We start from the raw sequence: 25,713 nt of genomic DNA, 5'->3' as shown, positions 1-25,713 counted from the left end.
AGGACCTGAGAAGGTAATTTACTGACTCGTACCACAATGGTTTGACACTTAAGTACAATGTTTCTCAGTCCTTTTTTGTTGTTGATCAAGGCAAGGGTCAGCAAATGTTTTTCCCCCACCCCATGGAGACGTTAAAAGCCATGCTGTTTCCGCTCGGTTTCGAGCCGAGGACCTTTCGCGTGTTAGGCGAACGTGATGACCACTACACTACGGAAACCCTTACGAGCCAACTGAGATTGGAGAGTTTCCCAAAATACAATGAGCCTGACAGCAACAGATGTGTGCGTTGACAGGAGGGAGCAAAAAGGAGACTTTGAAAGTTTGCTTTTGAACACTACCTTGACAAACGGTCCACTTGGGGTGCAGACTTTATGAGTATCTACTGAGTGTGATAATTCTATTCAATTGTCAGCTGGAGCACAACTGTGTTAATCTGTCTCCAGACTGTTGGTGTCTGATTTGCGTTGACCCCAACTACTCCGGCTGACAGGAAAGCTTCGGAAGGCTCTCTTCTTGGTCGTATTGCCCATCTCAATGAGACGAGGGTCTTGAGCTATGTTTCTCAGCAGCAGCAGCTGTATTGATCAAATACTAGTCAGGCTTTAGTGAATCGCTGCGGAAGCAAACTAGTTTCCGCTCGGTTTCGAACCGAGGACCTTTCGCGTGTGAAGCGAACGTGATGACCACTACACTACGGAAACCCTGTGAAGTACGCCAGGATTGGAGATTTTTCCCGAAATGTAATGAGTCTTATAGCAGTGGACGTGTGATTTGGCAGGAGAGGCATCTGGTCAAGGTCGAGTTTTGATATAAAGGTCCCATGGGCATAGAAGAGGAAAAAGCTCCCCGTCGGGGAATCGAACCCCGGTCTTCCGCGTGACAGGCGGAGATACTGTCCACTATACTAACGAGGACTGCGGCCACCCTTTTCGTGGCCATGGTGACAAATTGCGGGGCCCGGTCTGTCTACTTTTGCTGCCAGCCAACAGTCTGACATTGCAAGAGATGCACTCATTCAGAGTGAACCCCATGTCGAGGTGAATACCTACCCCAGGGGGTCTTCACTCAGATAATGAAGAAGACCATACATCTCTTCCCAGGAAAGATGAAAGTTACATTCGGAAAGGCTCCATCCGGCCATCTCCAACAGGAACCTTCAGATGAGGACAGGTTGCCCCCGCAAAGTCATGGCCTTGGGAAGACAGATGCCCTTACTCTGGTCTTTCAGCAAGGACGGGATGAGTCAGGTCAACGGACCATGACAGACTGTGGTCTCCAGTTTGTAAAGTGCAACAGCCAGAGGACCTGAGAAGGTAATTTACTGACTCGTACCACAATGGTTTGACACTTAAGTACAATGTTTCTCAGTCCTTTTTTGTTGTTGATCAAGGCAAGGGTCAGCAAATGTTTTTCCCCCACCCCATGGAGACGTTAAAAGCCATGCTGTTTCCGCTCGGTTTCGAGCCGAGGACCTTTCGCGTGTTAGGCGAACGTGATGACCACTACACTACGGAAACCCTTACGAGCCAACTGAGATTGGAGAGTTTCCCAAAATACAATGAGCCTGACAGCAACAGATGTGTGCGTTGACAGGAGGGAGCAAAAAGGAGACTTTGAAAGTTTGCTTTTGAACACTACCTTGACAAACGGTCCACTTGGGGTGCAGACTTTATGAGTATCTACTGAGTGTGATAGTTCTATTCAATTGTCAGCTGGAGCACAACTGTGTTAATCTGTCTCCAGACTGTTGGTGTCTGATTTGCGTTGACCCCAACTACTCCGGCTGACAGGAAAGCTTCGGAAGGCTCTCTTCTTGGTCGTATTGCCCATCTCAATGAGACGAGGGTCTTGAGCTATGTTTCTCAGCAGCAGCAGCAGCAGCTGTATTGATCAAATACTAGTCAGGCTTTAGTGAATCGCTGCGGAAGCAAACTAGTTTCCGCTCGGTTTCGAACCGAGGACCTTTCGCGTGTGAAGCGAACGTGATGACCACTACACTACGGAAACCCTGTGAAGTACGCCAGGATTGGAGATTTTTCCCAAAATGTAATGAGTCTTATAGCAGTGGACGTGTGATTTGGCAGGAGAGGCATCTGGTCAAGGTCGAGTTTTGATATAAAGGTCCCATGGGCATAGAAGAGGAAAAAGCTCCCCGTCGGGGAATCGAACCCCGGTCTTCCGCGTGACAGGCGGAGATACTGTCCACTATACTAACGAGGACTGCGGCCACCCTTTTCGTGGCCATGGTGACAAATTGCGGGGCCCGGTCTGTCTACTTTTGCTGCCAGCCAACAGTCTGACATTGCAAGAGATGCACTCATTCAGAGTGAACCCCATGTCGAGGTGAATACCTACCCCAGGGGGTCTTCACTCAGATAATGAAGAAGACCATACATCTCTTCCCAGGAAAGATGAAAGTTACATTCGGAAAGGCTCCATCCGGCCATCTCCAACAGGAACCTTCAGATGAGGACAGGTTGCCCCCGCAAAGTCATGGCCTTGGGAAGACAGATGCCCTTACTCTGGTCTTTCAGCAAGGACGGGATGAGTCAGGTCAACGGACCATGACAGACTGTGGTCTCCAGTTTGTAAAGTGCAACAGCCAGAGGACCTGAGAAGGTAATTTACTGACTCGTACCACAATGGTTTGACACTTAAGTACAATGTTTCTCAGTCCTTTTTTGTTGTTGATCAAGGCAAGGGTCAGCAAATGTTTTTCCCCCACCCCATGGAGACGTTAAAAGCCATGCTGTTTCCGCTCGGTTTCGAGCCGAGGACCTTTCGCGTGTTAGGCGAACGTGATGACCACTACACTACGGAAACCCTTACGAGCCAACTGAGATTGGAGAGTTTCCCAAAATACAATGAGCCTGACAGCAACAGATGTGTGCGTTGACAGGAGGGAGCAAAAAGGAGACTTTGAAAGTTTGCTTTTGAACACTACCTTGACAAACGGTCCACTTGGGGTGCAGACTTTATGAGTATCTACTGAGTGTGATAATTCTATTCAATTGTCAGCTGGAGCACAACTGTGTTAATCTGTCTCCAGACTGTTGGTGTCTGATTTGCGTTGACCCCAACTACTCCGGCTGACAGGAAAGCTTCGGAAGGCTCTCTTCTTGGTCGTATTGCCCATCTCAATGAGACGAGGGTCTTGAGCTATGTTTCTCAGCAGCAGCAGCTGTATTGATCAAATACTAGTCAGGCTTTAGTGAATCGCTGCGGAAGCAAACTAGTTTCCGCTCGGTTTCGAACCGAGGACCTTTCGCGTGTGAAGCGAACGTGATGACCACTACACTACGGAAACCCTGTGAAGTACGCCAGGATTGGAGATTTTTCCCGAAATGTAATGAGTCTTATAGCAGTGGACGTGTGATTTGGCAGGAGAGGCATCTGGTCAAGGTCGAGTTTTGATATAAAGGTCCCATGGGCATAGAAGAGGAAAAAGCTCCCCGTCGGGGAATCGAACCCCGGTCTTCCGCGTGACAGGCGGAGATACTGTCCACTATACTAACGAGGACTGCGGCCACCCCTTTCGTGGCCATGGTGTCAAATTGCGGGGCCCGGTCTGTCTACTTTTGCTGCCAGCCAACAGTCTGACATTGCAAGAGATGCACTCATTCAGAGTGAACCCCATGTCGAGGTGAATACCTACCCCAGGGGGTCTTCACTCAGATAATGAAGAAGACCATACATCTCTTCCCAGGAAAGATGAAAGTTACATTCGGAAAGGCTCCATCCGGCCATCTCCAACAGGAACCTTCAGATGAGGACAGGTTGCCCCCGCAAAGTCATGGCCTTGGGAAGACAGATGCCCTTACTCTGGTCTTTCAGCAAGGACGGGATGAGTCAGGTCAACGGACCATGACAGACTGTGGTCTCCAGTTTGTAAAGTGCAACAGCCAGAGGACCTGAGAAGGTAATTTACTGACTCGTACCACAATGGTTTGACACTTAAGTACAATGTTTCTCAGTCCTTTTTTGTTGTTGATCAAGGCAAGGGTCAGCAAATGTTTTTCCCCCACCCCATGGAGACGTTAAAAGCCATGCTGTTTCCGCTCGGTTTCGAGCCGAGGACCTTTCGCGTGTTAGGCGAACGTGATGACCACTACACTACGGAAACCCTTACGAGCCAACTGAGATTGGAGAGTTTCCCAAAATACAATGAGCCTGACAGCAACAGATGTGTGCGTTGACAGGAGGGAGCAAAAAGGAGACTTTGAAAGTTTGCTTTTGAACACTACCTTGACAAACGGTCCACTTGGGGTGCAGACTTTATGAGTATCTACTGAGTGTGATAGTTCTATTCAATTGTCAGCTGGAGCACAACTGTGTTAATCTGTCTCCAGACTGTTGGTGTCTGATTTGCGTTGACCCCAACTACTCCGGCTGACAGGAAAGCTTCGGAAGGCTCTCTTCTTGGTCGTATTGCCCATCTCAATGAGACGAGGGTCTTGAGCTATGTTTCTCAGCAGCAGCAGCAGCAGCTGTATTGATCAAATACTAGTCAGGCTTTAGTGAATCGCTGCGGAAGCAAACTAGTTTCCGCTCGGTTTCGAACCGAGGACCTTTCGCGTGTGAAGCGAACGTGATGACCACTACACTACGGAAACCCTGTGAAGTACGCCAGGATTGGAGATTTTTCCCAAAATGTAATGAGTCTTATAGCAGTGGACGTGTGATTTGGCAGGAGAGGCATCTGGTCAAGGTCGAGTTTTGATATAAAGGTCCCATGGGCATAGAAGAGGAAAAAGCTCCCCGTCGGGGAATCGAACCCCGGTCTTCCGCGTGACAGGTGGAGATACTGTCCACTATACTAACGAGGACTGCGGCCACCCTTTTCGTGGCCATGGTGACAAATTGCGGGGCCCGGTCTGTCTACTTTTGCTGCCAGCCAACAGTCTGACATTGCAAGAGATGCACTCATTCAGAGTGAACCCCATGTCGAGGTGAATACCTACCCCAGGGGGTCTTCACTCAGATAATGAAGAAGACCATACATCTCTTCCCAGGAAAGATGAAAGTTACATTCGGAAAGGCTCCATCCGGCCATCTCCAACAGGAACCTTCAGATGAGGACAGGTTGCCCCCGCAAAGTCATGGCCTTTTGAATTGAATTGAATTGAATATACTTTATTAATCCCTTGCGGGAAATTCCTTCGTCACAGCGCTCCAGTGTACAAAGGTAACGAATGTAATAGCAGAAACGGATCTTATAGCAGCAATTTAGAAAATTACAAAGTCAAAAACTATAAGAATAAGTAAGAATAAAACAAAGAATAAAAGTACAAAGTTACAAGAATACGAATAAAAATAAAATAAAATAAGAATAAATTTACACAGTGAAAATTTCCAGAATATACCTTTAAAGCTTGTACCTCCCCCTCCCCCCATATTACAATATATACAGATGAAATATAAGCTTATTTATCAAACAGAAGAGTTGTACAACTTAATGGCCACAGGCAGGAATGATTTCCTGTGGCGCTCTGTGGTGCAGCGTGGTAGGATGAGTCTCTTGCTGAATGTGCTTCTGTGGCTGGTCAGCACATCATGGAGAGGATGAAGAGAGTTGTCCAGTATGGACCTAATCCTTGACAACATCCTTCTCTCTGACACTGCTGTCAGGGAGTCAATCTCCTCTCCAACAACATGACTGTATTGATCAAATACTTGTCAGGCTTTAGTGAATCGCTGCGGAAGCAAACTAGTTTCCGCTCGGTTTCGAACCGAGGACCTTTCGCGTGTGAAGCGAACGTGATGACCACTACACTACGGAAACCCTGTGAAGTACGCCAGGATTGGAGATTTTTCCCAAAATGTAATGAGTCTTATAGCAGTGGACGTGTGATTTGGCAGGAGAGGCATCTGGTCAAGGTCGAGTTTTGATATAAAGGTCCCATGGGCATAGAAGAGGAAAAAGCTCCCCGTCGGGGAATCGAACCCCGGTCTTCCGCGTGACAGGTGGAGATACTGTCCACTATACTAACAAGGACTGCTGCACCATCTGGTCCCACGGGGGCACTGAAAACACATCTTATAGGATCACATTGCAGGACAAGGAGAAGGGAGGAGACGTGCACTTTTTTTTGAGTTTTGTGAATTCAGAGAAAATTGCACTGAACGCTTCATTTTTCAAGAAATAGACAGACTGTGCATTGCCCTTTTTTGCAGTGTGAGTTTAAGTCTAACAATTAAAAAACATTCACTTCTAATAATAATAATACATTTTATTTTCAAGCGCTTTTCTAAATACTCAAAGACACCTAACAGAACATAAAAGCAGCTAAAACAACACCAAATGGTAAACATCACAAAGAAAAAACAAAAAAACACAATGGACTCAACATTAAAAGCAATTTCATCAGATGAACAGAGGCTGCGGGATGGGTTGTGGCGGTGGAGCAGGTCATTGAGGTAGGAAGGGGCCTGGTTATGGAGTGCTTTGTGAGTGAGGAGAAGGATTTTGAATTGAATGCGTTGTGGGACCGGGTGCCAGTGGAGGTTCTGGAGGACGGGGGTGATGTGGTCACGGGTGCGGGTGTGGGTGAGCAGAAGGGCAGCAGAGTTCTGGATGTACTGGAGTTTATTTAAGGTTTTGGATGGTGAGCTGTACAGGACGTTGTTGCAGTAGTCGATTCTAGAGGTGATGAAGGTGTGGATGAGGGTTTCAGCAGTGGAAAAGAGAGTGATGGGCGGAGTCGGGCGATGTTTTTGAGGTGAAAAAAGGCAGTTTTGGTGATTTGTTTTATGTGGTGTTCAAAGGAGAGGTTATTGTCAAAGATGATTCCAAGGTTGTGACTGTGAAGGGATGGAGACAGGGTGGAGGTGTCGACAGTGAGGGAGAAATTAATGGATTTGGTGATGGATTTGGGGCCGATGATGATCAGTTATGAATTCATTTAAAATTAGGCTTTTATTGTTGAGTGAGCAGGTGTTGTGCAAAGCCAGTTTCAGGTGACGTTACTTTGTGATGGGTTGAGAGGACTGAGGAAGGGGGCGGAGATTAGATAGGTGTAGCATGTGTCGTTTGTTGTGATGACGTATTGAGGAAGTTGCGGTGCGCAAATAGGACCAGATGGATGGAATAGAGTTTGGGGTTGAAAAGTTGTAATTGAACGTACGACCAGAGCCTCTGTGTGGAGGACGGTGAAGTAGTCCAGTTTCTCGGAGGATGTCAATGCAGACGGACGGATGTGGTTGTTGAGTGAGGGGAGGTCGACGGTGGAGTAGAGAGGTGGTATGATCCAGGTGTGGAGCGCTAGCTTTGTGCTCGCTTGTACCCAGAAGCCGGGTGTCTGTGGATGAAGAGATGAAGAGATGACGTGTACCCCAGGAGTATCCACGGAATAATCCACAGCAAAACCACAGCAGAAAGCCAATATTCTGAAGAGGAGGAGAGGGGCTGCCAGCCAGGTAGCCAGGCAGTCAAGGTAGGGAGAGGAGGTTGTCAGCCTGATACAGTGGTTGTCAGCCTGATACGGTGGTGGCCAGCGGAGCCCAGTAAAGCCGATCTCACCGGGTCGGAAAGATCCTGGCAGGATGGGCAGGTGGGCTCGAGCTGGCAGAGGAGATGGGAGGGAAAGACCACAGGAAAGCCCCCCCCGGTGGCAGGGCAACGAGGCTACGCCGAAGTCCCGGGAGTCATAGAGCTAGCAAGAGCTGGCAGGACGGTCGGGGAATTCACAGGTACGAATCAGATAGATAGCAGTAAATTTGTTTGCTCTCCAACTTCAGAGGACTGCCGAACCAGGCAATCTCCTAGATCAGGAGACAACAAATTTTTTTAACGTAGACTGTTGTCCAAGACGGAGCGGCAGCGGCAGCCAGGGTGCGCCAGCATCCACCATCTTGGTCAAATGTGTGACCAAGATGGTGGATGGTCACACATCCGCCATCTGCTTCTCACAGAAGCAGAAAACACAGACATAAACAGGACATTAGAACTTGTGATAGAGAAAATGTAGAATGGGCCATTGAACCTGAAAATGTGAACCAGACGTCAGATATCTGTGTTGAAAGTGAGACATCACAAAGTGATGAGGATTCAAATGACAGGGCTATGGAAGAGTATATAGACACTGACACTATAGAACATAAAATTGCATCACTTTTTCTGCATATGCAAACTGTATTACATGTTTCAAAAAGTGCTTTACAGATAATTGTTGAGGAATTGAACGACAACCTCCATTTCACTAAATGTCAGTCTCTACAAATAATCAAAGAGGTGCTAACTAGACATGACATTCAAGTAGATGATAGTAGTGTTGTTAATGAAATTAATGATGCAATTGTAAAAAAAAATCCACTTATTGTAAGCACTGAAGCAAAGGGTGCTCTCTCCACTAATTACAGGAGGAATATCTATTTTAACGAGCACTTCCCAGTGATTGCACCAACTGAATACACACAGAAAAGGAGCCCTCATGGCAAATATTAATGGACCTCAAAGTGATTGTGGAGATTATTGTCTCCTTGCCAGGAGCATCCTTGCCAATAAAGGCACTCAGAAACTGACTACTTAACATTTAAGAGAAAATCTAGGTAAATTGGTTTGGTTGCATTTATGTGTGTGCTGTTTTTTTGTGTGCGTTTTTTGTTTTTGTTTGTTTCTTTCATGCTCTACAGATTTGCAGCCAGTTCTACCATGTAACTACCAAGGACCTGTTGGGGACATTTAGAGCAGCCCTAGACACCTATTGTCCTCGACTACTCAAACTGTATCGTGCCAGGAAAGGGGCCTTAGGACAAGACATGGAGAGCCTCTTGAATGTTCTTGATGAACAGGCGATCTGCTGAGATCCTGGTACTCTTCTCTGGGTCGTAGAACTTTAACACGGGCTCCTGTGTAAGAGTCTCTTTCAATTTCAGAAAACATTGTTCCTGCTCATGGGACCAGATCAATTCATTCTTTTGTTCAAGAAGACTGCTGAGAGGTGCTGACTGTGTTGATAGTTGTGGACAAACTTGGCGAGATAGGTGACCATCCCTAGGAACCGTCTGATCTCATCTATGTTGTTTGGTCTTTCCATTTTTACGTTTTTCTCAGGTCTGGCTTCACCCCCTCTTCACTGACAACATCTCCCACAAAGGTAAGTGTTTTCCTTCCGAACTCACATTTATCTCTGTTAAGTTTCAGATTCACTTCCCCTGTCTTGTCTAGCACTTTTCTCAGTCTTTCATCGTGTTCTTCTCGAGTAGACCCCCAGACTATGATGTCATTCATCATTGTCTCTACTCCTGGTATGTGCTCGAAAATCAGGGCAATAGTCTTATGGTAGACTTCAGGCGCTGACAAGATACCATATGGCAGACGAAAAAACCCGTACCTGCCTCCGGCATGTTGAATGTGCATAGCCTCAAACTTTTCTCATCTAGCCTCAGCTGCCAGATACCGGATGAAGTGTCTAGTTTACTGAACCATTTAGCTCCAGCAAAACTGTGCTCTGATTTCTTCTCTGGTTGGTAACTTAAAATGTTCTCTTTTGATTGTTTTACTTGTCCCTTGGGTCCAAGCACATTCTCAGAGCACCTGTTTTCTTTTGCCTGATAACCAGTGAGCTGACCCATTCAGTGGCCTCATCTATTTCCTTGATGACCTCTAATCTTTCCATGCGCTTGTTCATCTTTCAGTTTTTTTCCCACAGTGCAAACGGGATCTTCCTGCAGCGATGCACAACAGGAGATACACTTTTATCCACACATATTTTGTGTTTTCCAGATAGACATCTAAGTCCTTCGAAACAGTCCTTATGCTCTTCCATGAGTGAGTCATGATCATTTGCAGTATCTGGTGACGTCATTACAAACACTCTTTTGACCAGATTGAGCTTAATACATGCACTGAGTCCCAGGATTGTTTGTACGCTCATATTCACGATCAGTAGCTGTGCTCTTATCTGCCGACCTTTGTGTTTGAAGGTTACGATGCATCCGCCTTTAACAGGAACGTGTTCTCCAGTGTATCCTGTCACTTTCGTTTTTACAGGATGATTTTGATTGTTTTTTAGTCTTCCAAAGACAGCAGGTTTACGTGGGCACCTGTATCTAACTTGAATGGTATTATTGTCTCATTCATCGCGATCGGCACATTCCATTCCTCTTTTTCAGTTCAAGCCTGCACCATGTCCACAGTGAACTCCTCATCATCCTCATCTTCCTCATCAACTGTGTGAACTTTCTGTTTTGAAGCTGCTTTGCAACATTTAGCATAGTGATTGCTCTTTCCACAGTTGTTACAGGATTTTCCAAATGCAGGACATGATTTTGGCTTAGTCCAGTCTCTCTGAGCAGTCTTTCTCTGAGTGCAATATCCACTGTGCCACAAACGATCCTGTCTCTCACTAATGCCAAATTCACATGTTTGCTTAGTGTGTGAAGCTCTGCTAAGTACTGATCAAAAGGTACTCCTTGCTTTTGGTCATGGGTGAAAAACTTGTACTGCTCAAGGGTCACGTTCTGACTAGGCACAAAGTACTCTTCAATCTTTGTCAATAGCTCGGCCAAAGTCAGATTAGCTTCATCCAGCCGAAAGCTATTATATATGTCCAAAGCATCTTCTCCGATAACAATAATGCAAAAGGATGTAAGCTTTCAGTTTTTCATTATCAGCCCCTGCCCCACTTGCTGCTAGATATATATTAAATCTTTGCTTAAAACGCTTCCAGTAATAAGCAAGATTACCTGTCAATTGCATTGGTGGGCAGACTTATCCATGACTGCTCGTTGGGATACCAGGACGTCCACTGTCCTGTTGCTCGTTGTCCTCGAATTCAGGCACAAGATCCTCTTGTTCGATCTGTCCCTCGTCCCCCACTCACTTCCACTGCCATCCGTAGCCATCACACACTGTAGCAAAATGTGGTAGCATATTGCTTTGCCAGCACGTTTCACTCTTGCGACTACAGAATTCTTCTCTTTTCTTTTTTTTTCCGTGGCTCCCCCGTGGTAAATCTTTCATCTGTAGCTGCTCAGGGTCACTTCTGACACCATGTGTTGTCTTGCTTTTAAGAAGCAGGCGATGCGTGATCTTTGATCTTTGTTTGTATTATTCAACAGATTTTTAAATCCAAACATTCATTACATTACATTACATGTCATTTAGCAGACACTTTTATCCAAAGCGACTTACAATAAGTGCATTCAAACATTTGGGTACAAATAAGAGCTAGAAGTAAGTAAGAGCTTACTATGAAGTGCTATTCATAAGTGCGATGTATACGTTGTTTTTTTTGTCGCCGTCGTCTTAGTCAAGGTAGAGTCGAAAGAAATTTGTTTTTAGTCGGCGGCGGAAGATGTGGAGGCTTTCCGCTGTCCGGATGTTGATGGGGAGATAGGACAGTGAACAGTCTCGAGTTTTGCGAATGCCTCTGCGATCCTCTCAGTGAGGGGGGAGCAAGCCGGTTTGCCGATGCAGAGCGGAGTGGGCGGGCTGGGGTGTAGGTTTTGATCATGTCCTGGATGTAGGCTGGACCAGATCCATTTGTAGCATGGAACGCAAGCACTAGAGTCTTGAAGCGGATGCGAGCAGCTACAGGAAGCCAGTAAAGGGAGCGGAGGAGCGGTGTAGTGTGGGAGAATTTTGGTAAGTTGAAGACCAGTCGAGCTGCTGCATTCTGGATGAGTTGCAGAGGTCGTATGGCACAGGCAGGGAGACCAGCCAGGAGGGAGTGAGATGACAAGAGCCTGAACCAGAACCTGTGCCGCCTTCTGGGTTAGAAGAGGCGCATTCAGTGCTACCTGCATGGCTACTTCTCCTTGCTGCTCCTTCAATTCAATTCAATAGTCGACTGATATTGTATCTCTGTTTATTTGTCCAAACCAAGATGCATAGTGCAAAAATATTTACAGGTGAAAATCGCGAAAAACATGAAATGTCCCAAAGTGCTATTGCCAAAAGTAATTCAAAATAATTGAATTTACTGGTGAGCAAAAATAGGTGTTACCTCCTTTCGTAACACAATATACTCTGCCTGAGTGGGAGGTAGACCACTCTTTATATAGGTCTTCTGCCCCTCCCATCCAAACATCAATTATCCCAAAAACACAATAAATGAACACAAGCATGATTATTATAATAAACAACCCAGATGAAAATAAAGCCAAAATATTTCCCCAAATTAACTGTGCCACAATAAACATTGCCCCCACCTTTAATAAACAAAATTAATAGAACTACAAACAATAGTGACGTCACTCTAATCGTCCCGCCATCGTCATCATTTAAGTGCGCCACTGATGTGAACAATGTTTGGAATGCTGCAGACGCAAACTGAGGATGAGGGGTAAGTAAGTTTGAACCAAGTTAATTGTTAATAGAATGATTATGTAGGAGCGGCAAGTGTGCACCCTTGACGGTCTACAAATATGTACGTGTATGCGTCTGTCTGTGCGCTCTATCAGCGAGTGTGTGGTGGCGTGTGTGTGTGTGCGCGCGTGTGTGTGTGCGCGCAGCCGCTCTCTCAGCGGGTGGTGTTGGAGTGTGTGGGTCTTTGCGCTCTACCAGGGAGTGTGTGTGTTGGAGTGTGTGCGTCTTTGTGCTCTACCAGCGAGTGTGCGTGTGCCATTAGTTTCGTGTCACTCCGTCACAATGTGATTCCTATCTTCTTCTTTATGTACAGTATATATATATATATATATATATATATATATATATATATACACACGTATATATGTGTATATGTATGTGTGTATATATGTGTATATATATATATATATGTGTGTGTATATATATATATACACATATACATACATATATATATATATATATATATATATATATATATATATATATAACCTGTTCAAACTCTGACTTTTCACACAGGTGAGACTCCTCCACAGGAGTTGGCAGGCACGAGAGGCCTGGAGAAGACAAAGCAGATCAAAGTTAGATTCCCCAAAACAGAAGTAAAATCTAGCCTAAGTTACTCTTGAGGTTACTCTTGAGGCGCTTGAAAAGTGACCAAATCACTCACCAGGCAGGACAAGACATCATGTAGTGAATGCCAGGTCTTTGGAATCCATTAAATAAGCAGGAGGCAGCTATGGTGTAGTGACCCATGTTTTTAAAGACCAGCCAGTCGCCCACCTGCAGATCAGGCAGGAAACACTGCTCAACAACGCGATCCGCACCATCACAGGTTTGGCCCCAGATACTACATGGGTACATGGTTTCATCTGGCTTTGGCTTCTGAGGAGAGGGAAAGAGAGAGAAAGCGATTGATTGTTATTTGTTTCACCTTTCATTGATCAAAATGTGTGATGATTTGACTTGTCACCATTTTATTCCTTCCTTTTTGATTACCTTATGCAGTGTTGGCAGAACCTTGATATTGTGCATGGGTATGAATGAGAAAGATGTATACACTCCATCATTGATGTAGTACATCCGAGTCTTGTTGTTGATCACTTTGTCTTTATCTGTGAAGAAAGCGTAATTTAATTTAATTCACTGCTGCCTTTCAGCTGGCAAATTTACATGGTACTCCTGAGAAGTTGACTTTACTGAAATGACAACAAGAGTCAACAAAGAAAGATTAATCGGGATGATTTTTCTTTTAAATAGCCTGCACTTGTTGACTATTATTTATTTATGTAACTTTACACTTTTTGTTCTCGTAAACGTTATAAATGCCTCCAAGTCACTGAAGCCATTGGTCTGTATTTGTGTGACCTTTTTTGTCACATTTTACAAATGTCTTTGTCACATCACCAAAATGTCAATTTTGAACAGGAAAAAATGTTAGTAACAAATAAAACGATTATTTTACCATCAGAGTCTGACTCCTCGTCCATGATGACCTTCTTGGCAATGATGTTGACAACCAGTGTGAAAGCAGAAGTTACATAAAAGTGTCCTGGCTCAGCAATGATCTTAACACCATTGTCAGCAGGGAAATACTTGTCCAGAGCAGGGTTGATAGCAGCTGTGAGCTAGAGAGAATAAAAAGTGACAATTTATAAATTAGCTAGTAACATAAGGCAGCAAAGTCTCAATGTATAGATCCAAAAATGTATATATTCAGAATGCAAAATATTTTTAAAGGTAATTTTACCTCTTCAAATTTGAGTTTGACATCATCTGTACCAGGGAATCCACCACCAATGTCCAAGAGATCCATTTTGAACCCAAGATCAGCCTAGATATCAAAAGATGAAGTCTTTGTTTACTTTGCTGCATAAAAAGACTGTGAAATTCTGAGGGGAAAAGTATTTGCTTCCTTCCTGATACATTTTTTGTATATTTGCTACAATATCATGTCTCAGGTCATAATAATAAAGTTTCAAAAGGATGATTTCATTTTAAGCAGCAGAGCAGAGGACTCTTTTCAGAATGAGCGTGAGTATAAGTGGTGGAAAAGAACTTCGGAATATGTGGATATTTTGGATTCAGGAATGGCAATGTTTAACAGAAAAAAGCAATGGCAACAGAACCAATCAATGTTTAACGGATCAATGTGAATATTTTGTGATGGGTAATTAATCACCCATGTGCAGTATGTTTCATTACATTCTGATAGGAATCTACCCACTCATGACTTATAAAGGACGAAACAGTTAAAAAAAATCATGTCTCTGTCAAAACACATCATATTTGAACACATGTATGTAGGATCAGACACGACCATCAGAATAATTTTCAGCAATTTAAATATAACATGGTTCAGTCCCATTTAACAATTTCAGATTTGCTCATAGCAACAACATCGTAATAGAAGATTAAAGTTCTACACAGATGTAGAAAGTCGCCTGGATCCAGTCAAACAAAATATAAAACTGTCAGGTGCTGTATGTAAAACAGAGGTGGAATTAAAAGGTTCTCATTGGGGGCTGATGTGTGTGTTCATCTTAAGATTTGACAAGCATTTACAGTTTATGCATTTCTTTTCACTACACCTGAGACTTCGTCACTCTGCACATGCAGCATTCAGCGTTCATCTGTGTGTGTGTGTCAGTGTCTGAGTGAATGAATGAAGCATCATCCACACGAGAGAGTGGGAATGTAGGAGTAATACTGCAATTTATAGTTCATATAGTGGTTTATGTAATAAATAAATAAATAGTATCAGGTTCTCATGACCCAGACCCCGATAAGTGGAAGATGGTGGCAAAGATGAGGAGAACAACAATTTAAAAGGCAAACTTTGTGTTTACATGCGTTATTTTTGCCTACGTTTAAAATTGTTTGCATGATCTGAAACATTTTAATGTGACAAATAAGGGAACATTATTACATTTATTTTTCACAGATATATATGTCTTACCCCCATAAGAAAAACAAAGTGAGCATCTGTGATTGCCTTTACGTATGCCATAGCATCCCTGCAGCCACTGCCAGCATGGAAGCTGACACCAATCACATCCAGCTTCAGCTCTTTAGCTCGCTCCAGAAGACCTCGACAGGATTTGAGATGGGCCCCAAACTTCATACTGAGACTAACCTCTGCCTTTGAGTCATCAGCGGTGATTCGTAGCACCAGCCTGTGCACAGGACAGAAATGTTGACTGTATTAGTAATCAACAGGTTTCATGTCAACAGGTATTCAGATGACACTTCAACTGATAAATGACATACAATTAACTAACTGTTACTAACTAACTCTTTTGCTAGAACTAAGAACAATTAACTGACTTTTTGACTGGTTTGGGAAAGAAAAGCATGGCTGTACATTAGAACATTTTTATTTTACTTTTATTTTACCAGGTAAAATGTTTGAGAACCAGTTGTCATTTACAAACATGACCTAAACGTATGTTATGGTAGAAGAAGCAGAGGTTCCAAGTGAGCTGAGCCGATATTAAAATGTGATGTCAACAGACTGCTGGCCACGGATTGGTCAGAGGGTGTTGTCAGTGGAAGAGTCATGAGTGCAAAGTCCAACACAAAAATCAAACCGAACAATGTGTAACTGTCGATCAATTAAAATGACTTAGAAAATCTTAAAACCGCTGATCGTGAGTTGAATCACAACCTGTTCAGCCATATCTTAGTTTCTTAGTATCTTAGGCCTTAAGTTTTATTACAAACTACTGAGTTGCTCAAAGATGTCTCAGGTACTAGTGGGTCTCGCGGGTTACCCGCGGGTCGGGTTGGGTCGGGTTGGGTCGGGTCAAGAAATGTTCACTTTATTGGCGGGGCGGGTGGGGCGGGACATGAAGGATTAAATATGTCTGGTAAATCCACCAGACTTCACAAAAGCGCCAAGCAGTGGCCACAACAAACCAAAATCAAAAGAAGGCCAAGCTGCTAAATCTCATGTTTGGGACAATTTCTGGCTGTTTTCAAGCACATTTGTCAGACAGAATAAAAGCCTTATTCAATGACATATTTAATGTGTATTTAATAGTGTATTTAATAGTGTATTTAATAGGGTTGTGAAAAAAGATGCGGTTGTGCGTGCGGGATGGAGTGGGTCAAATGATTAAATAAATGCGGGACCCGCAGGTTGGAAATAATCCAGACCCGCGCATCACTATCAGGTACTACATTAACAAATGTATATGCATAAAATGATGTTGTTTATTATTTTCTGTGTTGTGTGTTTTCAAACTGACACTGTTCAAACTTGCTGTTCGATAGTTGTTGTTTTTTTTAAATGGTTTAATCATTTTACAATTAATAGTATTAAAATCTATCTAGTAATTCTTGTAACAGTACTGTGATGGAAAATACAGCACCCTATGACTGTGAGAGCAAATACAGTACTTACAGTAAGCATACTGTGAAATGCCTACTTGTCAGTTGCTGCCAGCAAGGTACTGTAGATTTCACAGTAATCTTTTTATAGTATCATGGGTGATGAAGTGTCTTACTTGGCATTGTCATAACAACGGGCCACTTTGATAAGTTCCTCCTCACTATCAAAGGTCATCACCTGGACCCCATTTGCTGAAGCATACTTGATGTGAGAAACTTGCTTGCAGGGGTTGGCGTAGATGATTCTGCTTGGTTCTACTCCCAGAGACTGAACCAGCTGAATCTCTGACTACAGAGAGGGAACAAAATAGTTAGAAATACAACAAGCACAAGTTTCCAATACGATGTCAACTTTGAATATCTCACAAAAATGCACCTTGCTTGCACAGTCAAAGCCAATTCCCAGAGACGCCAGTGTCTTAACCACTTCCCGAGTGTCGTTACATTTGACAGCGTAGTAAGGAGTGACACGAGGCAGGGCCCTCACCCATTGCAGGTGTTGCTTCAGCAAATCTCCCAAGTCACAGACATAGAAGGCATCCCTGTCATCCTGCAATGTAGAAAATGAAAGAGACAAAAGCAGTCAACAATAGTCTCTTTGAGAGAATAGGTATGACCACTGTTCCACCGGTTTCCCAAAACCGATTCTTATATCCAAAATATTTTGGTCACATAAACAAAACCAGCAAGAGAGTGTTTGCTGAACACGGACACACATACAAGTGGTGGAGATTGAAAGAGGTGGAGATTGCTGTGTCAATGGAGACAGTGGCAAGAGAGAGGGACACATCGGCTAAGTAAAGCAATGAAAGTGAATGCACCTTCGGTGAATGAATGGTGAAACGCTATATTTCATTTATCTCCTGTTCTGTAATACATTTATTTGGGGGAAAAAAGGTTTTCTTTTTCATAATTTCTGAGACATTTTATGCAGAATATTAGACCGATCTGAGCCAAGTAGGTCTATAACTGTATCATGGAAAAGTGACATTACCGTCGTAGATGATTCATTGATAATCTTGTCAACCATATCCTGGGCAGAGAATCCTTCCTCCAGGAGAGTGAATTCATTTTCAGTGGGAGTGGCAGTGTTCATCCTGTTGGTTACTCACTGGAAAACTGGAAGAAAGAGATTGAGGCAAACTGTGATTACAATCATTAAAACCATTTATTTGACAGACAACAAAAAAAAAACAGTTATCTAACGATTCTTTCTATATATATATATATCTTATATATACAGTATATACAGGTGTAAGTGTTTGTATGCGTGTGAGCACAAAGACCCTGTAAAATGGCTAGAAATAGTAAACAAGATTGCTGACTCAAAGATAACTATATGATGTCAATGCAATAAATAATCAGGACAGTGATGCACTAACTTAGATATAAAAGATGGATATTGCTAACTAATTTACTGTGAAGTAACTACATTGAAGAGGTTGGTGTTGTCAAAAGTGAAATTTTACCCTGGATTACTTCAAAGTACAGTAAAAGTACCTCATACTACTTGTATGAGGTACATATTTTTGTTACTTAGCCAGTGTTCGTGGGTCTGGTGGACCCGCTGTATTTTTGGGTTTTTAATTCACCACAATCAAACAATTTTACGTTAAAATACCCAACAGAGATTTAATTCATCTCAAATACAAGCAAAATAAATGCATATATTTGCCCTTTACCTTTGTTAGATCACATTTATGAATTAAAGTGATACTTGTTTGTTTGTTTTTTAAATATAGATGAATAATCTCAGTTTTGGATTACTCCAAAAGTACACAGTACAAGAAGTACTAAGTCCTACAAAACTGAAACAATACATTTTCATAAATTTAAAATATTTTATTTAATTATTCTCTAAAAAATTAAATGAGACAAGATAAGATATTGCTTTATTCATTCTACGTGGATAAATCTGCAGTGTTACAGCAGCTAAAAATCATAACAAGGTAATAGAAGAACATTTGAAGGAAATTATGTTTTCAAATGTCTTGTTCTGTCTCTAAACCAACAAAATGATTCAGTTTTAATGATGTATTTGTTATATGGAGCAAAGAAACCAGAACATATTCACAAACCATCAAACCGATTAATTGATTATCAAAATATTTGCCGATTAATTTAATAATGTAATCACTTAATCAAGCTAATGTTTCAGCCCTAATAGACAATGAAACAAACTGTGCCAAAACATTTTAAAAATGGTTATTAACCTGAATCAGACTTTTATTTTGAAATAGTCACAGGAAAGGAAATGTATACATGAGGCTTCATGTCTCAGCTAAATATTATTTTTGTAAAGCATGTTGCACAAACCATGAGAATAAATACAATGCAAATATGTGAAATTTGTTTCACATGCTGCAGATGAAATATTTGAACTCAAGCTAAAAAAGAAAAATTGCGTGACACTATGAAGTAAAAACAAGTCTGTGATAATCCCAATGTTTCATCATTTTCAGAAATATGTAAGAGAAAGACTGGGTAAAGAGGGTTTGCGAAAATACGAGAAAATGCAAACAACAAAAAAGGTGGACATTTTTTTGTTTACTGAAATGCTTGACAAATGGTACCAGTGACAGGACTCATTCACACAAACACTTCAAACAAGGCTTTGGTAAACGGTAAACTTGTTTGGACAGTAAACAATGAATGTACTGGACCCACCAGTTAGGATTTACCAGTTAGGAGCATAGGCCTACTAAATGTGGAGGGGAAAATCTTCTTCTCCGTGATGGTAAGAAGAATGACCACCTACCTCACGGAGAACAACTACCTCGATACCAGCTGCCAGAAAGCCAGGATCCCAGGTTTCCCTGGCTGTGTAGAGCATACTTCCATGATTTGGGAAGAGATCCATACCACTAAGAGGGAGAAGAAAGATCTACACGTCATATCGCTAGACCTAGGTAATGCCTATGGGTCAGTACCACATCTGCTCATAGCCTACGCTTTGGAATTCTTCTACATCCCAGACAACATCAGGACATAAAAACATAAAGTGCTATGTGCTAAATTGCTAAGCCGTTTTTTGCACATTATTCTATTGCACATTGTCATTGTCAGCTCAATGAAAGCAGGGACAAATGATAATATAAGGTGGTTAGATTTGCATAACGGCTCACGGAGTCTTCTCCCTGATGGCAAGGTTTTGTCTCCAGCGAAGAGTGGGTGTTGGGAGTCGGAAATTACTGCATACTCATAAATACTCTGTATGGGCTCATATTCTTCCCTCCCTATGATTTTCATTGCTGTTTTGTGCATGCCAGCCAGTTTGCTTTTGAGCTTAATGGTTAGGTTGCCAAACTATGAGGTGATCCCATATCTAATGATGCTCTCTACAATGGCACGGGAGAAAATCATCATGATGTGGCTGCTCACGCCGTACAATCTTAATCTCCACAAAAAATATAGCCTCTGTTGCAATCTATTGCACAGGTTAACAATATGTGTCTTCCAGCAGAGAAGATTATCAATATGAACTCCTAAATACTTGTATAAGGATACCTGGGTGATTTCCTGATTTCCTGGCAAAAAATTCAAACAAGGCTTTGGTAAATAAACGTTCTGGACCCACCAGTTAAGTTTTACCAGCCCTCAAAGAGGATTGGCTTTCAAAAGATTGAATGTACCTCAAATTATAAAATAAAACAAAAATAAAAAAAACCGAGGGATAAAATAATACATTTTGAGTAGCTCTTCACTGTACAATAATTATTGAATGCATCAGTTTCAGATGTTTACAGGTTCAATTAACCATGAAATTGACAATATGAAGAACTTAAAATTTCCTGAATATCCATATCTTTTACATGTAATTCCTGATTTTTTGGTTATTAAAAGGGGGCTTTGAATGATGCCTCTAATCTTTAAATGCAGTACAGTATTTCAATACAGACTGGAAGCTGCCTACGAGAGAAAGAAGGTGAAGTATGGAGACCTGGTCGCAGAGAGCAGAGAAAGTAGGTGGCGTGTGAGGCTGTACCCAGTGGAGGTGGGAGCCAGAGGCTTCGTGGGCAGATCAACAGCATGCCTGCTAAAGGAGCTGGGACAATGTGGAGCCACACTGAGTGGATCCACCAAGGAACTCTGGGGAAGCTGAAAAAGCAATCCACTGGCTCTGGCTGAATCCACCAGGATCTCCTGGTCCCACTGCATTATTGGGGTTTTAATGCAGTGGGATTATTACTGGAACTCTTTCCTCTCTGGTCTCCCTGACAAATCCCTTCATAAACTTCAACTGGTCCAGAATTCAGCTAATATCAATAGCCAATATCACCACCTCTGTATCTCTCCGACCTTCTCCATATCGCCACCTCCTCCCGCTCCCTCAGATCCTCCTCCATCCACCTCACTGTGCCCTCCGCCCACCTCAGCAGAGCTTTCAGCCGCTCTGCTCCCCATCTCTGGAATTCACACCAATGATAATACTAATACAACTAGTACTACTGCTATTACTACTACTACTACTAATAATAATAAATACAATGTATATATTTACTTTATCTCAGATCCACATACTATAAACATTATTTTTGAAATCGTTTTTAATATTTCTCATTTATGAATATGAGTACTTTTCATAAATTAATCACAATTAAATTATGAGTAACAAAAACCTATGTTTCTCTGAATGCATATATGGCCACATGCATCATCAACCCACCTCCAAATATTTATTTTTTTGATTAAACATTTGTGTTTTATAAGTGAATTTTTCATTATAATCTTTCTGTAGAAAAGGGGATTCATGCTAACAGGGTCGGTGCAATACACTGAAAACACACAGGCAACTATTTGAAAAGGTAGTGTTTTTGAATGTAACTGTATTGAAACTCAATCCATCAGCAATAAACTAATGTCTTGTGTGCTGATATGCTTCACATCTCAAGCTCCCTCTTGAGTCAGAAGACAGTACCTCCGTGTTAGCAGGGTGTTTTCCATTAGATGGTGTTATGCAAATGAGTTCTATGTAGATTACAAAAGAAATGTTGTAAAGGACATCTTGATGACATCTCTCCTGAACAAACCAGCTGCTTACTATGCTTTACTTTGTCTCAAGCAGGGCAGGGAGGAGCATAGCAGCTGTTATTGAGGACAAAACAATCTAGCTACTTGTGTTATTATTGCAACTGTAGGGGAGGAAATATCTACCACCAAGTAACAATCTCTCCCCAAGAAGTATTCTGTCTTTCCGGCGTTAGCAAGAGGTTTTCCAAAGTAAAGTAAAGTATAGTAAATATTTCTTTAATCTGACTCCATTTAAACAACAATTAACTTTACTTTTAAATATTGTGGGAATTAAAGTTTACCAATCATTTAAAATGTAAACCCTTTAAGAATTCAATCCTATTGTCAAGAAATCTGACACTGGTCTAGTTCAGGGAGGGTTTATATTATAAAAACCACTCAGTGACCTTTTCCACATAGAAGATTAGCCTTAATGCCTAGGTTGAAATATTCAGAGGTCAGAAATGTAACTCAACAGTTTACAGGACATGATACTCAATCTTTTCTATTCAACTCAGAGGTGAAGGGTATAGCCCTTGTTGAACATGGAAGAATAGCCGAGACACCTGGGTTGAAGTATTCAGAGGTCAGAAATGTAACTCAACAGTTTACAGGACATGATACTCAATCTTTTCTATTCAACTCAGAGGTGGAGGGTATGAGTGTTAAATCTCACCATATAACTAGACTAAATAAATCTTCAATAACAGATTCTTAACTATTTAGAACAAAGGTCTCAACAAGGCAATATTAGAAATGAAGGGTTAACATACCAGTTTATTGAAATGTCCAGTGGTAGAAAATACATCCAGTAAGTTGTGTGACACACAGTTGATGTGTGGTAGCTTCTGTTAAGCAGACCAAACTCCACGGTGAATGGGAGCTCTGTCCCTTATATCCAAGATATCCCACCAGAATACAGACACTTTACATTTACATATCCATTGTGATTTACTCAGGAATGCTATTTCCGTCTGAGGACCTTTTAATCACCATGGGGTCTTTTCACATGACAGTTGAGCCACCTTGACTTGTCTACTTCCTGCACTGAGAACATCAGACTTACACACTTCAAATGAGACAGTGTTTACACTTCAGAGTGGTGGGACTGTCCCCAACTGAGGAAGTTTGAACCAAGTTGATTAATTCATTTACAGATAATCAAAGAGCAGAATATACAGAGTGATGACGTTTCGTCTATTGTCTCCAGGGTGTGGTCTCACTGTCTTACACAACAGAAGATTATGCTGCCCTGAATTGCATTCTAAATGTAATAATATTATAGTCTAAATGTGACTATACATTTCTCAAAAAGAAAGAGCCTGTTTTTATCAATCTAGGGTCTTCTATGGCCAAGACAAGCAAGATAGACAAGGAAAAGTGCATCCAAGTCTGGGACAACACCTTCAAGGGCCTTCAACTCGGATTTTTAAGCATATCCAGATTGTATATAGCTAGATTTTTGCACAGCCAAGAAAACACATGATCACATTTTTCCAGTCTGATTTCGGATGTGTTTCTGATAGGATTTAGATCTGTTTCAATCTGAATGTATTGTCGCTCAGATAGGACTTCAAAGTTTCTTCTGCGTCACAAACAAAATCACTTTGACATGACAAAACCAATGACGTAGATCCAGATTGAAGTGGCGATCGTGATAACCACTACACTACGGAAACCCTTACGAAAGAACTGAGATTGGAGAGTTTCCCAAAATACAACGAGCCTGACAGCAATAGATGTGTGCTTTGACAGGAGGGAGCAAAATGGAGACTTTGAAAGTTTGCTTTTGAACACTACCTTGACAAATGGTCCACTTGGGGTGCAGACTTTATGAGTATCTACTGAGTGTGATAGTTCTATTCAATTGTCAGCTGGAGCACAACTGTGTTGTGTTGATCTGTCTCCAGACTGTTGGTGTCTGATTTCCGTTGACCCCAACTATTCTGGCTGACAGGAAAGCTTCGGAAGGCTCTCTTCTTGGTCCTATTATCCATCTCAATGAGACGAGGGTCTTCAGCTATGTTTCTCAGCAGCAGCTGTATTGATCAAATACTAATCAGGCTTTAGTGAATCGCTGTGGAAGCAAACTTGTTTCGGCTCGGTTTCGAACCGAGGACCTTTCGCGTGTGAAGCGAACGTGATGACCACTACACTACGGAAACCCTGTGAAGGACGCCAGGATTGGAGATTTTTCCCAAAATGTAATGAGTCTTATAGCAGTGGATGTGTGATTTGGCAGGAGAGGCATCTGGTCAAGGTCGAGTTTTGATATAAAGGTCCCATGGGCATAGAAGAGGAAAAAGCTCCCCGTCGGGGAATCGAACCCCGGTCTTCCGCGTGACAGGCGGAGATACTGTCCACTATACTAACGAGGACTGCGGCCACCCCTTTCGTGGCCATGGTCACAAATTGCGGGGCCCGGTCTGTCTACTTTTGCTGCCAGCCAACAGTCTGACATTGCAAGAGATGCACTCATTCAGAGTGAACCCCGTGTCGAGGTGAATACCTACCCCAGGGGGTCTTCACTCAGATAATGAAGAAGACCATACATCTCTTCCCAGGAAAGATGAAAGTTACATTCGGAAAGGCTCCATCAGGCCATCTCCAACAGGAACCTTCAGATGAGGACAGGTTGCCCCCGCAAAGTCATGGCCTTGGGAAGACAAATGCCCTTACTCTGGTCTTTCAGCAAGGATGGGATGAGTCAGGTCAACTGACCATGACAGACTGTGGTCTCCAGTTTGTAAAGTGCAACAGCCAGAGGACCTGAGAAGCTAATTTACTGACTCGTACCACAATGGTTTGACACTTAAGTACAATGTTTCTCAGTCCTTTTTTTTGGTTGATCAAGGCAAGGGTCAGCAAATGTTTTTCCCCCACCCCATGGAGACGTTAAAAGTGTCGCTGTTTCCGCTCGGTTTCGAGCCGAGGACCTTTCGCGTGTTAGGCGAACGTGATGACCACTACACTACGGAAACCCTTACGAGCCAACTGGGATTGGAGAGTTTCCCAAAATACAACGAGCCTGACAGCAATAGATGTGTGCTTTGACAGGAGGGAGAAAAACGGAGACTTTGAAAGTTTGCTTTTGAACACTACCTTGACAAATGGTCCACTTGGGGTGCAGACTTTATGAGTATCTACTGAGTGTGATAGTTCTATTGAATTGTCAGCTGGAGCACAACTGTGTTGCGTTGATCTGTCTCCAGACTGTTGGTGTCTGACTTGTGTTGACCCCAACTATTCTGGCTGACAGGAAAGCTTCGGAAGGCTCTCTTCTTGGTCGTATTGCCCATCTCAATGAGACGAGGGTCTTGAGCTATGTTTCTCAGCAGCAGCTGTATTGATCAAATACTAATCAGGCTTTAGTGAATCGCTGTGGAAGCTAACTTGTTTCCGCTCGGTTTCGAACCGAGGACTTTTCGCGTGTGAAGCGAACATGATGACCACTACACTACGGAAACCCTGTGAAAGACACCAGGATTGGAGATTTTTCCCAAAATGTAATGAGTCTTATATCAGTGGATGTGTGATTTGGCAGGAGAGGCATCTGGTCAAGGTCGAGTTTTGATATAAAGGTCCCATGGGCATAGAAGAGGAAAAAGCTCCCCGTCAGGGAATCGAACCCCGGTCTTTCGCGTGACAGGCGGAGATACTGTCCACTATACTAACGAGGACTGCGGCCACCCCTTTCGTGGCCATGGTGACAAATTGCGGGGCCCGGTCTGTCTACTTTTGCTGCCAGCCAACAGTCTGACATTGCAAGAGATGCACTCATTCAGAGTGAACCCTGTGTCGAGGTGAATACCTACCCCAGGGGGTCTTCACTCAGATAATGAAGAAGACCATACATCTCTTCCCAGGAAAGATGAAAGTTACATTCGGAAAGGCTCCATCAGGCCATCTCCAACAGGAACCTTCAGATGAGGACAGGTTGCCCCCGCAAAGTCATGGCCTTGGGAAGACAAATGCCCTTACTCTGGTCTCTCAGCAAGGATGGG

At 42.7% G+C, this 25,713-nt stretch overlaps 1 protein-coding gene and 17 non-coding genes across 19 annotated transcripts; all 18 read right to left on the bottom strand.

Moving 5' to 3' along the window:
* Nucleotides 1-144: 144 nt before the first annotated feature.
* trnav-aac (transfer RNA valine (anticodon AAC)) lies at nt 145-217 on the bottom strand. Its single transcript has one exon. It is a non-coding gene; the product is annotated as a tRNA-Val (tRNA).
* A 411-nt stretch (nt 218-628) lies between these two features.
* trnav-cac (transfer RNA valine (anticodon CAC)) lies at nt 629-701 on the bottom strand. Its single transcript has one exon. It is a non-coding gene; the product is annotated as a tRNA-Val (tRNA).
* Nucleotides 702-842: 141 nt separating this feature from the next.
* Nucleotides 843-914, bottom strand: trnad-guc (transfer RNA aspartic acid (anticodon GUC)). The gene has a single exon. It is a non-coding gene; the product is annotated as a tRNA-Asp (tRNA).
* A 530-nt stretch (nt 915-1,444) lies between these two features.
* On the bottom strand, nt 1,445-1,517 carry trnav-aac (transfer RNA valine (anticodon AAC)). Its single transcript has one exon. It is a non-coding gene; the product is annotated as a tRNA-Val (tRNA).
* A 417-nt stretch (nt 1,518-1,934) lies between these two features.
* Nucleotides 1,935-2,007, bottom strand: trnav-cac (transfer RNA valine (anticodon CAC)). The gene has a single exon. It is a non-coding gene; the product is annotated as a tRNA-Val (tRNA).
* Nucleotides 2,008-2,148: 141 nt separating this feature from the next.
* Nucleotides 2,149-2,220, bottom strand: trnad-guc (transfer RNA aspartic acid (anticodon GUC)). Its single transcript has one exon. It is a non-coding gene; the product is annotated as a tRNA-Asp (tRNA).
* Nucleotides 2,221-2,750: 530 nt separating this feature from the next.
* trnav-aac (transfer RNA valine (anticodon AAC)) lies at nt 2,751-2,823 on the bottom strand. Its single transcript has one exon. It is a non-coding gene; the product is annotated as a tRNA-Val (tRNA).
* Nucleotides 2,824-3,234: 411 nt separating this feature from the next.
* trnav-cac (transfer RNA valine (anticodon CAC)) lies at nt 3,235-3,307 on the bottom strand. The gene has a single exon. It is a non-coding gene; the product is annotated as a tRNA-Val (tRNA).
* Nucleotides 3,308-3,448: 141 nt separating this feature from the next.
* trnad-guc (transfer RNA aspartic acid (anticodon GUC)) lies at nt 3,449-3,520 on the bottom strand. The gene has a single exon. It is a non-coding gene; the product is annotated as a tRNA-Asp (tRNA).
* A 530-nt stretch (nt 3,521-4,050) lies between these two features.
* trnav-aac (transfer RNA valine (anticodon AAC)) lies at nt 4,051-4,123 on the bottom strand. The gene has a single exon. It is a non-coding gene; the product is annotated as a tRNA-Val (tRNA).
* Nucleotides 4,124-4,540: 417 nt separating this feature from the next.
* Nucleotides 4,541-4,613, bottom strand: trnav-cac (transfer RNA valine (anticodon CAC)). The gene has a single exon. It is a non-coding gene; the product is annotated as a tRNA-Val (tRNA).
* A 141-nt stretch (nt 4,614-4,754) lies between these two features.
* On the bottom strand, nt 4,755-4,826 carry trnad-guc (transfer RNA aspartic acid (anticodon GUC)). Its single transcript has one exon. It is a non-coding gene; the product is annotated as a tRNA-Asp (tRNA).
* Nucleotides 4,827-5,709: 883 nt separating this feature from the next.
* On the bottom strand, nt 5,710-5,782 carry trnav-cac (transfer RNA valine (anticodon CAC)). The gene has a single exon. It is a non-coding gene; the product is annotated as a tRNA-Val (tRNA).
* Nucleotides 5,783-12,803: 7,021 nt separating this feature from the next.
* LOC131444874 (ornithine decarboxylase 1-like) lies at nt 12,804-22,623 on the bottom strand. 2 transcript variants are annotated; one of them, XM_058615570.1, is made up of 10 exons: nt 22,483-22,623; nt 17,694-17,818; nt 17,076-17,249; nt 16,816-16,988; nt 15,267-15,483; nt 14,058-14,141; nt 13,773-13,935; nt 13,307-13,422; nt 12,978-13,192; nt 12,804-12,864 (listed from the first exon to the last, which is right to left on the bottom strand). In XM_058615570.1, exons 2-10 carry the CDS (start codon nt 17,793-17,795, stop codon nt 12,819-12,821), a joined length of 1,290 nt encoding a protein of 429 aa, XP_058471553.1. In that variant the 5' UTR covers nt 17,796-17,818; nt 22,483-22,623; the 3' UTR covers nt 12,804-12,818. The 2 variants fall into 2 exon arrangements, with proteins under 2 accessions (XP_058471553.1, XP_058471554.1); XM_058615571.1 differs by lacking the exon at nt 12,804-12,864 and having other exon boundaries at nt 12,974-13,192; nt 22,483-22,621.
* Nucleotides 22,624-23,801: 1,178 nt separating this feature from the next.
* trnav-cac (transfer RNA valine (anticodon CAC)) lies at nt 23,802-23,874 on the bottom strand. Its single transcript has one exon. It is a non-coding gene; the product is annotated as a tRNA-Val (tRNA).
* Nucleotides 23,875-24,015: 141 nt separating this feature from the next.
* trnad-guc (transfer RNA aspartic acid (anticodon GUC)) lies at nt 24,016-24,087 on the bottom strand. The gene has a single exon. It is a non-coding gene; the product is annotated as a tRNA-Asp (tRNA).
* A 530-nt stretch (nt 24,088-24,617) lies between these two features.
* Nucleotides 24,618-24,690, bottom strand: trnav-aac (transfer RNA valine (anticodon AAC)). Its single transcript has one exon. It is a non-coding gene; the product is annotated as a tRNA-Val (tRNA).
* A 413-nt stretch (nt 24,691-25,103) lies between these two features.
* Nucleotides 25,104-25,176, bottom strand: trnav-cac (transfer RNA valine (anticodon CAC)). The gene has a single exon. It is a non-coding gene; the product is annotated as a tRNA-Val (tRNA).
* Nucleotides 25,177-25,713: the final 537 nt, after the last annotated feature.

The sequence above is a fragment of the Solea solea genome, chromosome 18, assembly GCF_958295425.1.
Source record: "Solea solea chromosome 18, fSolSol10.1, whole genome shotgun sequence".
NCBI classification, from domain to species: Eukaryota; Metazoa; Chordata; class Actinopteri; order Pleuronectiformes; family Soleidae; genus Solea; species Solea solea.
This window is presented reverse-complemented; position numbering and strand designations above follow the sequence as displayed.